The 14,927-nt window shown below is 37.3% G+C and overlaps 1 protein-coding gene across 5 annotated transcripts in view; it reads left to right on the top strand.

Annotated features, from left to right (window-relative positions):
- The window catches only part of wdr27 (WD repeat domain 27), a 60,253-nt gene that overhangs the window by 15,195 nt on the left and 30,131 nt on the right, over positions 1-14,927 (top strand). For all 5 annotated transcript variants that reach the window (XM_089117155.1, XM_089117153.1, XM_089117154.1 and 2 more), the window contains 6 exons: positions 202-291; positions 886-1,007; positions 4,068-4,189; positions 5,414-5,511; positions 5,614-5,735; positions 10,261-10,358. In XM_089117155.1, coding sequence (XP_088973281.1) covers positions 202-291; positions 886-1,007; positions 4,068-4,189; positions 5,414-5,511; positions 5,614-5,735; positions 10,261-10,358 — 652 coding nt within the window. The remainder of the gene's footprint in view (positions 1-201; positions 292-885; positions 1,008-4,067; positions 4,190-5,413; positions 5,512-5,613; positions 5,736-10,260; positions 10,359-14,927) is intronic.

Raw genomic sequence — 14,927 nt, forward strand, 5'->3', positions numbered from 1 at the left:
GTCTCACATAAAGATGCAATATTCTGTAGCAGCAGCAGCAAAGCAGAGTAGACTCCTGGAGTTAAACACAATAAAGTTGTGCACGCCTGTTTTTAAGAGTGCTGTAGCGCTTTAGTTTTAGCCTTTCGCCTCAGGAGCGTCATTTTCAAACTAATTATGCCTTGGGTTTTGTCTGTTAACTTTCTATTTTTTTGTGTCTAGGAGATGGAAAGCAGCTTGTGTGTGGTCTTGGAGACAGTTCGGTTTTGTTGTATAACTCTCCACTCACCGGTAACCCAGCTGTCTACACAGGTACTGGGAGAGCTTCAGATCTGTAGTGTTTATTTTTTGTAAAATTCCTTCGCATGTCTATTATTTTCATTTCCTGAATGAGTGGTGCGAAGGAATTGATTCAGTATTTGAATTTTTACATGCCATTCAGAGAGCACAGCTGAAACTGACATTCGGGGAATTCTGATATTTGAAGGCCCTTCTTGTCCCTGAAATAGACGTTCTTTTCATTGGACTAAGGATTGGTATAAACGTGGAAGAGCGTAACAACAGTTCACACATGTGTTGCAATTTATATATATCAAAATATGCCTACATATTTTTGTGTGTTTTCAGCTGCTGTCACTCAATTGTTCATGTCATTTCAGTAACAGATTTCCAGTCTTCATATACTTTTGTGGAGAGTTTTAGACAGGAATGCACTGAAATGAAATCTCTGAAATGTTGTTTTTATAATTTCAGACTTGTTTTTTAGTTTCATAGTATAGTTTCATATCTGCCTGCATAGTTTTAGTAGAGGGTTCCTTGCAAGGGGTCATTTTTGAGGACCTTAGCTTCAGAATTTTAAACTAGAGATATGTTGTTCCTCAATTGACTGTTGTTTTCTGTTTCTAGGGCACAATAAGGCTGTGAACACTGTATGCTGGAGTCATAGTAGGCGGTGGTTTTTGAGTACGTCTGAGGACCCCACCCTTTGCATCTGGACTGCAAGTGCTTCTGAACCTGTTCTGACCATGGTAACGCATCAACAATTAAGCCAACTTCCTCTACAGTCCTTGCTCTGACATGAGCAATTTAAAAGGTTATATTAGTTCTGAGCTTTTGCAGTACCTATAATTATAGTCAAGCCCAGTACATAGAACAACTGAGCAAAGTATGTGAAGAAAAGTTTTATGATTCAAGAAATGAATTTGCATTTGAATGCGTGCTCCTGTGAGAAGTGTTTGCCTTGGCAGTATTCCTCTGTTGGAACATCAAAGGCATCTGTGCAGTCCCGGTCAGCACAGACTCTAAACACTTGCAGACCTCTCTAAACCCTTATTTCACTCTTTCCCAGAACTCCCAACACAACTGATGTTCATTCAAATCAGTTTTCTTCAGTCACAATCTGGCTTACAGTTTCTCTCTGGTGTCTTCCCAACCCAGTCTTCAAGACTTGTGCACCTGTGTGTGTGTGTGTGTGTGTGTGTGTGTGTGTCTGTGGTGCCAAATATGACCCAATGCATCAGTGTTTGTGTCATGTATATTAAAGCAACACTAAGCAAGATTTTTTTACCTTAAAATAATGTTTCCAAAATCATTTCAGTGATTCTTTATGTCGTAGCAGGGTGAAAGGCACTTCTGGATTTGCTTTGCAGTCTTATATCTGCTATATCCACGCAATGTAAGATTGCCAGATCAGGTTGTGTTTCTGTAGTTTTAATGAGACACAAGTAAACTACAAATTTGACTTGCTTTACGTCAAGCGCTACAATAGTCATTATTTTGTTTTTCTTTGTTTCTGATGTCGCAATACATCATACTTTCATGAAACCATGCAACATACTCTACCTTGTCTGTGGTCATCATTCGTTCTAAAGCCGGTGCTGGAAAAACAACGAGCGTGCGTGCGACAGTAGGATGCGTTAGGCTAAATTATTTACAAAAGCGGTAATGGTCAATTCCGCTTCCAACCTGTAGGACGTCCGCAGAGAAAAAGATACTTGGTGTTGTTTAAAGGAGCATTTCACCCATTTCAACATTAATCTGTATTGAAAGTGGATCATATTTGTAGTCGAAATGTAAAAGAATTTTTGAATTTGGTGCCCTCTTGACCGAGAAAAGACAGAAAATAACCGAGGGGTGCATTTGTATGTAAGACAACAACTCCCACAATGCACCACATTGCACAGCTCCGCAAGCCACACCCACTAATCCGGAACTGCGCATGCATCAGAGAAATCAATCTTCCGTTCTGTCTACGAGGCTAACGTTAGCTGTCACCAGAGTTTGAAATTCATTTCACAAAAAAATTCTAGTTATTTGGCTGTGGCGAGCAGGACGATCGAGGGCGAGCGACGTAAGAGGACGGTGTGAGGCCGGTGGCGTGAGTGATAATGAAAGACACCTGTGAGGCATGCGCCGGTCTCGCGTCTCTCACGGAGGAGCAAAAGCATAAAATGAGGAGCGACGACGGCAGATTGAGAGAGAAACAGTCCTAATTTTATGATGTGTTTTGTTTCTGTTGTGTAAAGTTACAGCAGTCGTCAATGAGGGGCTGCTGGCTTATACCTTCCTTTTGTATTTGTTCATTTTACTATTAAAATGTTAAATGTTCACCAGTTCCCGCCTCCTCCTTCCCACATCAACAATCCCCGTTAATGTTACATTGGCAAACTCATTAGTGAATTACTCCCCGTTTGTATTTCTTTCTAACGTTATATGGTGAATTACTGCATCATACCGAGATGTTCAGTCAGGCGAAAGGATGGTTCTCGATCACAACACAAACGTCCGTGTGCTCGTCTGATTCAGAGATTTCGTTCAGGAGAAATTGCTATCGTTGAAATTCTCTGCAGTAGACGGACTCTATCTATGTTCGTAGTTCACAGCGAGAGAACGGGCACCAGCAGTCCGCCTCAGCTTGAGCCAGTCCGGGCTCCTCGACCGCGACAGGCAGCCGCCTCCTGTTCCTCTATCAGCCTCAGCCCCTCTTCACTATACTGCGACTCGTAAAGATAGCCACGAACATCGGATTCGAGCAGCAGAATTTCCATATCATGTTTAGTTTCTTCCGTCATTATCATACTTCCTATCTCCACAGCGCTTGTTAGCTTAGCTTCCAAACAAGATGGCTGACATATTCAGTAAGTGAAGTCCCACCCTCTGATCTGTAATAGGCCTGTAGGGTGAGTGGGTCCCACACCCTTGAATAATAATGAGCTAATGTTTGTAGTCTATAGAGATTTTAATGAAACATGCTTATTATGACGCAAAATAACGATTTTTACGTCTTAATAAGCAGGAAGTAAAACACTTAAATCCTTATTTCTCCCATCTCAGGGGAAAATACGGGAATAAACCATGGCCATTCAGAAATATGACTGGGTTTCTAAAGATACAAAGCTTAATGCAAATGGTTTAAGTGTCCCTTTAAAGAGAAAATCCTCAGTCTGCAATAAGAAACAGGGCTAATTAATGTTGAAAGCAGAGTATAAATACATTATAGGAGTTTTGGCTTGAAAAACACTCAAGTAAATATCCAAACAAACAAGGACAAATGTTTGGCAAGCACATTGCAGACAAGGAGTCAAGGTTTGACTGGTAGCATAAAAATATGTAAGAATACTGTACATATTTTTTTTAAATAGCATAATAAAAGCAGACAGTTTACACTAATATCGCCCCTTGTGGTAGTGGTGATAATAGAGCACATAGTTGTGCACATTTCGGAAGGCAACAATGCATTAAATCATGAGCTAGAAACTACATACATTCACGCACTTGCATAAACTAAATATCCAGTTGCACTCACCAAATTGTCTCTAAATGACTTTCAATAATGTCATATTTTCCAGACAGAAAAACAGCAATCCTATGTTCCTCTATCCTCATTTATCTCTTCACACTCCATCTTTGGTAAAAAGAGAGAATGACTGAGATCTGGATATTTTAAACTGATATGGTTCTATAATTTATACAATGTGACATATGAATGCACTTAGCACTTATTTAAAGGCTATTAATAAACTGTGATGTTGATGTGAATTACTGACTGTCTATTTATGCACTGTTTGTTTAACTTCATGCTTTTGCAGGTCACAAAGCCCATCAGAACGGCTCAGTTTTATTATCTGGACAAGTTTTTACTGCTGGCGTCAGGATCAAATCTAATGTTGTACCTTTACCATCTGGACACCACAAGAGATGACATCAAGAGGTACCGGGCACACACACAAGCAGTTAATAAACAGTGACCTGATTATATAGACAGTTAATTGACAGTTTACCCTGCATTTACCCTTGCTCACTGTCTATTTTTTTTTTTAAATAGACGGTGAGCAAGGGTAAACGCAGGGTAGTGATGACTGTACTATAAATGAAGATCTGGTCTGACAAAAGCAAGGTTCAGTTCGAGGGATGTAAAAACTGAAATGGTGCCAGGTGATAAAATGTATAACCATATATCAAAATCCTAGTTTAACACTGTTTAATATTACATATACCTACTTCAGGCTTCCTGCTGTGTAGAATTTCGGTGTATTTTTTGATTGTGGTCATGGTCATAGTATGGATGTCTGTTCTAAAGGGCTGAGTTATCGTCAGTGGAGAATCCATGAATTATTTCTGAAGAATCTGAGAAGAAACCCTATCTTTAAATGCTTAAGCACAAGTGTTGGGGAATCCCTGGAAGAGATGGAAATTAAACATGAGCCAGATATTGCACATCATATTCTATTTTTGATGGAACATCTTCTATCCCTCTCACAGAGAATAATTATGTGCACAGGACCTTTTTCAGCATTGTGCTACTCATATAAAGACTGTACTGTACCTTTCTTTTTTTCCTTAATGTTTCTCTAAAATGGTCCACATGCAATCACGGTTGATAGTGTTAAAAGAAATGTGGGAGTCGGTAAGAATTTATAATGTTTTTGAAAAGTCTGCTCACCGAGGCTGCATTTATTCGTTCAAAAATACAATGATATTATTGTGAGTTATGTTTAATTTTTGCCTGACTTACCATGAGATATTATTACAATTTAAAATAACTGTTTCCTATTTTAATATATTTTTAAATTGTCATTCCTGTAACGGCAAAACTGAATTGTCAGCAGCCATTACTCCAGTCTTCCGTATGATCCTACAAGAAATCATTTTAACATGCTGACTGGTGTTTTTTCAAGAAAAAAAATCTTATTATTTATTATTATTCTTATTAACTGCTTGAACTTCTGAACTTAAACTTCTGAATGGTAGTATAGTATTTCATTTCAGGATTAAAAGGAGTGTGCTACCTATGCTTACAATATTTGCACATCAGGCTCATTTCCACAGTGCTACTGCAATGCTTTGTTATTATCCATAGAAACAACATTTATATTTCAGAATCATAATTTTTTTGTTTAAAAAAATGTTTGCTCTTCCTTCTTCTATAACACAGGTATAAGCAAAGAAGCAAGTCCAAACTGGCTAGTAAATTTTGCATGAAATCAGGAACAGACATTACTTCAATGTCAGCGATCAATGACTTCTACTCCTGTATCCTAAAAAAAATGAGTCTTGATTGGATTTCTTTAAAGGTGACAGGACTCAAGCTGAAGTGCAAGTTCAGTGTACCTCTTTAACCACAGATTTAATCAGATATCATCTTGGCTGCTGGCGCGGACCGCACCATCCAGGTGTTCGATATGAACCAGGGCTGTATAGCCACTCAGATACCCGATGCCCACAGTAGACCTGTCCACCACCTCACCCAGAACAAAGTAAGAGAATAAAACCACATGATGTCATTTCCCTTGTTCTTTTGAAATAAGGGATTGTTATATGTTGACCACTTGTTTCCCATCATTGTTTCTGAGGGTTCCCCAAACAGTACACATTTATATCACTCCCTTATCATACTTTATTCTACTCATCAACTCATTAGTAGCCTAAAGACTCCCAAGACCTAAAACAGGTGTGTCAAATAAGGGAGACATACACTGCTGTTCCAAAGTTTGGGATCTGTACGATTTTTAAAAGAAGTCTCTTCTGCTCATCAAGGCTGCATTTATTTGAATAAAAATTCAACAACAAAAACTGTAATATTATGAAATATTATGACAATTTGAAATAACTAAGAAGGAAACCCAAGGTCTAGGTTGGACCAAGGAGCAGGACCGGAGCACACAATGTTTTAAATGATTTTATCAGTACAAAATGAAGTTTTGCCATATATGCGTCTTCTTCAGAGTCAAAATGTCAATGGCAACAATGTACAGAATTTAAAGAGTTAAAGTTCAGTATTGGCCACTGGCCTAAGTGGGTGTGGTGCATCAATTAACCAATCCTATACACGCACTCAGGACTAGACAAAAAAAGGCGAATTCAAATAACTGTTTTCTATTTTAATATATTTTTTAAATGTAATTTATTCCTGTGATCAAAGCTAAATTTCCAGCATCATTACTCCAGTCTTCAGTGTCACATGATTATTTTAGATCATTCTAATATGCTTATGCTATTTGATGCTCAAAGAACATTCATTATTATTATCATGTTATTGATATGTTATTATTATAATGTTGAAAACAGTTGTGTACAACAGTATAAATGTCTTTACAGTAGCTTTTAATGTTACAAAAGCTTTCTATTTCAGATAAATGCTATTCTTTTGAAAAAAGAAAAGACTGGAGTAATGATGTGAAAAATGCAGTTAAGTTCTTCAAAATAGTAATAATATTTCAGAATAATACTGTTTTTACTGTATTTTTAGCACATTAATGCAGTCTTGGTGAGCATAAGAAACTGTTTTCAACACATTATTTAATGGCTAACCTTTGAATGTTCGTGTATATTATATATCAAGGGCAAGTATGAACAACCAGCCTTTTACTCAACCCTCTAAACCTTGGTTTGTTGTGACCACCAAGTGACCAGTGCCCTTTTCACTCAGAATTTTCTGACCTCAGTGGTCATTTATAAGACTCAGTACTGGTTCACACGACTCAATACTGGTGCTGTAACTCAAAAACCTTTGAGTTACAGCACTAAAATTGGAATTACAAACCACTTAAGCTGTTTGTGGGTTGTGTATGTATTTTTGTTGTGTGTCTGGACTGTGCTCTGGCTTCGTTGTAAACCCAAAGTAATATGCTGTGCTTCTGACTCACTTTGCTCTTGGGTTAACCTCATAGCCGTTACAACTTTGATGAAGTCACTTTCAGAAACAATACCAAGGAAATACTGACTGAGCCCTCATCTTAAAGATAATTATAGTTAATGAAGCTGATTGGATGAGTTTTGTTCTCATACTGAGGGGAAATGGGGCCCATACTAATACTACCGTCCACACCCAGATATTACTTTATTCAGGATTCTTTGAACAGGAGCTCAGTGTAGTCAGGAAGTAGATTATTCTGAATATCCAAATTCAACCTCAACCTTAAAGTGTGGATTCAGCTTGTGTTGTGTTAAAGAGTTAGTTCACCCACAAATGAAAATTATGCGAGTAATGACTCACCCTCATGTTGTTCCATTCCCGTAAGACCTCCTTTCATCTTCAGAACACAGTTTAAGATATTTTAGATTTAGTCCGAGAGTTTTCTGTCCCTCTATTGAAAATGTATACACAGTATACTGTCCTTGTCCAGAAAGGAAATAAAGACATCATCAAAGCAGTCCATGTGACATCAGTAGGTTAGTTAAAATGTTTTTAAAAGAAATTTTGGTCCAAAAATAACAAAACTACGACTTTATTCAGCATTGAATTATCTTCCGGTTCTATTGTCCGTGTAAAATGTTGTTATTTTTGGACCAAAATGTATTTTCGATGCTTCAAAACATTCTAACTAACCCACTGATGTCACATGGACTACTTTGATGATGTATACCGTACATACGTTTCCAATGGAGGGACAGAAAGCTCTCAGACTAAATCTAAAATATCTTCAACTGTGTTCGGAAGATGAACGGAAGTCTTACGGGCTTGGAACGACATGAGGGTGAGTCATTAATGACATCATTTTCATTTTTGGGTGAACTAACCCTTTAACAAGTTAATTTTCCAAACCAAATTTTCTCTGCAGTTTGGCACTCCCATCCTCCCTTATATAAGGCCTTTTGGAACGTTATGCAAGAAATTATGTCTTCTTCATTGAAGGATAAAAGTTGACCGTTTTAGTTGGGATAATCCAAACCACAGTTGTGTGAGGTTTTCCACGGTGGGCCTAAGTTGTAGGCCTCGCGTGTCCCATTTATCTTGCCGAGTATCTTGGTCTAAATCCTTCAGGTTTACAGATTAGGACGGAAACATGAAATAAGAGGGAGGATCTCGCTTAAGCCAACTATGTTGGGTAAGCATATTCTGTATGTGAAGGGTGATGTTTTATGAGCATGCTATCCCTTTCCATCTGTGAAACTGTGTTGGAATGACATGGACTCCACTATTGCACTCCATTCACCTAAAAGTAAGATTAAGTCGCTTATGCTCACGAAGGCTGCATTTATTTAATCTTAAATATAGCGAATATAGTAATATTGTGAAATATTATTACAATTTTGTAATACTGTTTTCTATTTTAATATTTGTAAAATGTAATTTATTCATGTGATCAAAGCTGAATTTTCATCATCAATACTCCAGTTTTCAGTGTCACATCATTCTAATATGCTGATTTGATGCTCAAGAAACATTTCTTTTTATTATTATTATTATCATAAGTTGAAAATGGTTGTGCTGCTTAATATTTTTTTGTGGAAACCATCAGGATTCTTTGTAACAATGTACAGAAAAAGCCTTTACTGTCACTTTGGATCAATTTAATGATTAATACTACCAGACATGTGAGATGCAACAGGTTAAAACTAAGGCTTTTGTAGGCTATATTGCCCTTACCGACCTCCGCCTTGAATGACGTGAGAGCAGTGTATCAGTGTAATTTGCAAATTCACTGCCCCAGATACTCCCCAGTTTGAGAGGGTCAACTGAGATTAGTTGGGTACACAAGTGGACAGTGGACTGGAATAACTAATCTAACGCAGTATAATGGTTTTAGCACTCTCCCACGTTCCCTGAGCGGCCACTTTCCATACCAGCATACCAACCTTCAGTCACGCTACACATTGTCTGCTGTACTTGTGAGTCTGATCTCTTCACAATAACACGACCTGGCTCTTACATACATATGGGATCCTCCAACAAGAAGCCCATGCTTTAGAGACGCCTAGAGGGATCAAGAGAGCTGATCACTGGGAATTCCTGCCAGCTGTGAATTAGCTACAACAAAACCTTTTCTCTTCTCAGCTTTCTCCTCCGTGGGCAACATGTTCCTCTTTCTAAAGCTACATTCGCAGAGAATATTTCTGATGGTGTAAGTAATCACGCAGGACACTTTAAACCATCTTTATTTGTGTTAAAGCAGGGGAGAGATGGTTTGACTGGTCTTCCACTATGTATGACAAACATTTCCATTCTGTGGACTTTTTTGGCTTTTCGAGAGAACTTCAGTTCTGGAAAGTCTGCACGCTTTCAGCGTACACGTGCAGCTTGTTTGCTATCTCCTGCCAAATTCATGTCTCTTTCTATGACCGGTCAACAGCTGACAACTAAATTTAACAAGGATGCCGCAAACATGTATTTATTTAGGATAGTAGTTTTGTATACTTTAGGTACTTTAGACCAAATAAATGCCATGTGCTCATCTTTCTTGCAATCAGGTACACCACCATTCAAAAGTTTGAGATCAGTACGGTTTTTTAAATAATGTAATTTATATTTTAATTCAGCAAGGATGAAATTCATCACGATTGTCACAAAACAACTATTTTATTATTAATTGATTATAATAATAAATGTTTTGTGAGCACCAAATCAGCATATTAGAATGATTTCTGAAGGATCACGTGACACTGAAAACTGGACACTGATGCTGAAAATGTAGCTTTGCCATCACGGGAATGAATTACATTTTAAAATCAGATTTTTTTTAAATTTTATATTATAATATTATTTCACAATATTACTATTTTTTTATTGTAATTTAATCAAATAAATTCAGTCTTGGTGAGCCCTAACTTTTGAACAGTTGTGTATAATTATAATTGCAGCTCACAGATTGATTGAACCACAAGTAAAACTTTAAAAAAGTTACTATATTCTCTCTTAATATCATGCAAGACAATGAACATTTGTCCTTTAGTATCTTCTGTATGTCCTCATAGTTGTTTCCCCATTCAGGATATTTGATTTTCCATTTATTGTGCCAATTTCTTTTGGTGTGATTCTTTTCTCTGTTTCTTTTATTGCAGGGGTCCTTGTTCTGTTCACAGACCCTGGAATCATACAATCTCTTCCTGAGCAGTGCCATAACGGACGGTCTGAAATTGTGGGACCTGCGCACAGCTAGGTAGGCCCTTCATCTCCTTTCCCTGGCTTTCTGAGACCTTTAGAGGGCAAGACTGCATAAATGTTGAATTATGCAATTATCTTTTAATAAATATTACAATATTCTAAAGATTTAGTTAGCTGCCATGCTTAGGCTTACAGAACATTATTATAAATCACCTTTGAGCTGACGATGAAATGTGCCATTTTAAAATTTATGATGATTTAAAATTGGCTTTTGAGTAATTGGCCATCTACAACATATGTTGCTCAAGTTCTGTTTTTTCCAGCATACATTTTCATGCCCTCACTTCAGTGAATTGCTGATTACACATCCTTCAGAGAAGTGAATAACAGTCAAATCCCAGGTTGTTTATTGGCTTGCGGGATACTACCATTACCTAATGCCCTTAAGATCGTTCAGAACAACCAGGATTAGAGGCAGTCAGAAAGGTACATACATCATTTAAACGAAGAATCCAAAATTTCCAGATTCTCTAGAAGCTGAGCCTGCCCCGACCCTCTGCCAAAAGGACTCTGGAAAGAATTCCCTCCCTGCAGTTGACCTAACAGTAACCACTCTGCTTTATGTGGAGCGAATTCAGCAATGCTGTTTCTTTTACAGTCCCTCGTTGGTCTATAAGACCAAGTTTAAATATATTGATAAATAGACACTGAAACCAGCGCTATCTGAAAAATAAACCTTGTGATACATCCAAATGTAATATTATTTGAATTTGTTCTAGTTCAAAATGATTTTTGTGCTTGTATTGTGCTAGTGTTTTCTTATCTATTTATCCTTTGAAAGTAATAGAACATAATGTCATCTTTTCACCCATTATGTTATAAACACATTTTTCAGAGTTTTTAGAGTCTGGAACTTTAAGCGCACTTTTCTGTCCTGTTTTTTTTTTTTTCTTTCCTTGTAGGAAGACAGATTAATCAGAAATTATTTCTTTAATTTGACAGTTCACTCAAATTATTTTGTCATAATTTAGGCACCCTAATCTTTTATCAATTTTGTATATACAGTATATACCCAGACCTATTCGCTTTCATAATATGGAAAAGAGTGGTCAGGATATTCTACAAAATAAAAAAATCAACTGTTCCACACTGGCTTGGAAAAACAGAGATTAGTGATGGAGTGGGAGATTGATGATGACAGATTTTTATTTTTAAATGGCTTGTTCCTTTAAGAACACTCACGTAAATGCATCAGGGTGGAAAAAGCATTTTGGACTCATTTGACGTCCTGTGAAGGTAGAAACAAAAGTAGAATAGTGACAACAACTGCAGCCTGCAGGTACAGGAATCTGTGGAAAAAGTTCCAGACTCTGAACAACATATTGCTGTTCTTAGTGACATTCTGCATGTGATCCTCTCCATTCAGTTTTATTTCCCTTGCAAGGACAGCTGAAGTAAGTGATAAAAGACTTGTCTTGACTTTTAATTCCCTCACTTTGTGAAATGGTATGAATTGCTTCTATACTTATACATCCTTTATTCTATTATGCTTGGATCTTAGATCTTCCTGCGCTCACTTGAAAACTCAAGAAAGTGTCAAATACTTTTTACTTGCCTTTATAAATATTTGCACAGAATTCCAGGTCAAGTTCTGGTCAGGAGCATAACAACTTCATCCATCCCTGCAGAAACTAACGTCTTTAACGAAGCATGCATTCTCTGCTTTAAAATAAAAGAGTTTGATATGTTATGCAAACATACTGTACGTTTCACAACTGACACTGTAATACCGAGAGAAAGCTATCCGAAAGCATTCCCATTCATCTCAATGGCAGTTTTTCTCCTGCCACATGATCCCCCTGAAGTATGAACTCTGCTATTGCTAAGTCGAATACTGCAATTTTTCCCATGAAATCACAATTGAGCCAATCACACTGTTTTTGAGCCAATCACCTTAGTTGTAAAAAAAAAACATGTGACTAATCACTCTTGAGCCGCAGGAAAATGGTGTCACTCATCACACTTGCTGGATAGAATATTTTCTTACTTCTTTGAAGGATTAGTGCAGTGGAAAAGAGAAAGGAAAATTGTCTCAGGGAGGAAACCATGAAAAACACTTAAGACAAAATACTAAAGATAAATGCAGGTGAAACACGGGAAACATGGATGGGAGCATATGTAAGAATTAGTGACATCATTTGTCTGCAGTCATTGGCGAACTGAGGTCTGGCAATGAAGTCTTTCGGGCGCAAGCCATTTTATGTGTATTTTCCACTTTTCCAATGGCTGGCTCTTTAACAATGCTCCAACTTCAAGCACGTGAAATGGATTTATCTCCCCCAAGACTTCATTTAAAGCACGAGTCACATCCTTCCAAAGGCCAAGACAAAACCTTCAGCCAAAAGCCAAGGAGCTTTGGAAGACTGAGGCTTGTGATCGTCCACATCACCGTTCTCTACCTGTTCTGGGACTGAATGTTTTGCGTATGACAATGAAAATGCTTCCTTTATAGGTATACAGTAGTATATTGAATTTCAGACTAAGAGGGGAGCAGCTGCGGCCCTCTGGATTTTGAATTATGTATAAGAAATACTGAAGTGCTTCATGATGACTTCCTAAAATCTTTTTATGAAGCATCACTCTGTCTTCAGCTGCACAGGAGGTCAGGGCACCGCCGGTGGGACCCCTGGTACTCAGTCAACACATTGTTAAAGCACTTTTCAGTGTTTGTATATCCTACATTTATTTCTCTCTGCCATCTTTTAAAAAGTTTTATTAGTTATTTATTGGTGAATTGGTGTTGATACAGTGTAAAAAGTAACTTTCACTTTATTTATTTATTTATTTATTTTAAAGTAAGTGTTCATACTGCCTTACAATTTTAAGTTTAGTCAACTTGAAATGTGGAGTTCTATAAATGACAACTTGGATTTTTGTGTTATCTCAAGTTAAATTCAGGAAAGCTACTCCAACGCAAAATTTTAAGTTGTGATAGCTAATTACAACAATATATTTGACATTGAACAAGTAATTACAGGTAATATGATGTAACCTACAGAAAGAATCCTCAAATCAATCAGTGAATGAATATAAACAACTGCAACCTTTAAAATCGACTCTTGTGTCTCAAAGTTGATTCTTTTTCCCTCAGAAGGCAGCCATCATGGCGATGTCCCCAGGCAGCTTTTTTATAGTCATTCAAGTCCACCCCTTGAAAAGGGTATGACCAAAGTCAGAGAAGATGCTGTTATGTGGTTGTTAGCACACTTCTAGTTGCTAGAGTGTTTTAGATGACTGTTGGTGGTTACTGCTTGGTATTTTCATTCTGATTTTTAAAGGTGCTTGCAAAATCTGTGGTGGTGGCTCTCCTGTTGGCATTCTGTTTGTTTCCGCTCTGGTTGTTGACTAAATGTGAAGAAAATACGTGGGCTTTACACAATAAATTTGTTTATTCTTGCTCTTAAAGCATAATCTTTCCTTGTAATGAGAAGCAGATTAACCTTGCTTGTACAGAATGGGAATTGAGACCCAGATACTCAGAAAAGCACTCTAGATTCATTAAGGCGTGCAGAGCAATCAGAGTGAACATAACAACCGACCTCATGTGATGAGCAAGGACCTCAGGCAAGCTCTTCCATGATGTGCCATGATTTTCCTGTTGCAGTCCAATTTATTTTAACCTTTATATTATTGTCTTTTGAATTTTCTAGTTATGTCTATGCCAGTTTATTTTTTAGCTTTTTTTAAATTTTTATTGCATAGACAGAAACAGCATGCTTTGGCAGTCTATGTAGTCTCATTAAAAGAGTTAATTTATTATGGTTGTGCTTCTCCATGAAGGCTGATGCTATGGCTAGCATTAATTCAATTTATATGCCCCTTTTTGTGACTTCCATAATGGCATAATGATCTCATTAGGGTTAAGCTTTACGGGTAATTTCCCATCTGTGGATTTTGAAATAGCACTTTTTAGTTTGTGGATGCTCAAAGTGCAGACCCAAAATTCCCAATGAATGTGCTTGTGTTACCCACATTGACCCAGAAAGCTGTCCTATGATTAGCCTTAAATATTTACAACATATTGGCAAATGGTTGGTCAATATGGAATTCAACAATTCACCAAGGAAATATATATATGTACTGTATATATAATGTTACCCGCATCATTTAGCATAAACTAAAAGAATGCAGGGAAATGTGGTCTAGCAATTGCAAACAAAGCCCCTAGCATGGAAGTAATGATGTGAAGCATCATCTCACATTAATTTACAAAGTCCCTCTGCAACACATGATGAAACATTGATCCTAACTGTTTGATAGGACCTTCAGAGAAATCACTGGCTCCAGATATGTTGCCCTACTCCACTAAAAATTATTTTGAGTATTTGGACTGCACAGTGTTCCAGAAGATGGTGCTGTATGTTGCTTTGAATGAGTGGTATTTATTAAATGAATATTTACATTCTGAAGGAGATGATGTCTACAGAGAGACACAAAAGAAGGCCTGGAAATGAAAAGCTGATTTTAAACAGATCCACTTTAAGGAATGATGACTTTCCTGAGTGGTTTTTCTTTCTTTCAGATAACTATTTCTGACTGGTCAAGTCAAGTGTGAATATTGTGA

The sequence above is a fragment of the Pimephales promelas genome, chromosome 11 (assembly GCF_988280905.1).
Source record: "Pimephales promelas chromosome 11, fPimPro1.hap1.1, whole genome shotgun sequence".
Lineage (NCBI taxonomy): Eukaryota > Metazoa > Chordata > Actinopteri > Cypriniformes > Leuciscidae > Pimephales > Pimephales promelas.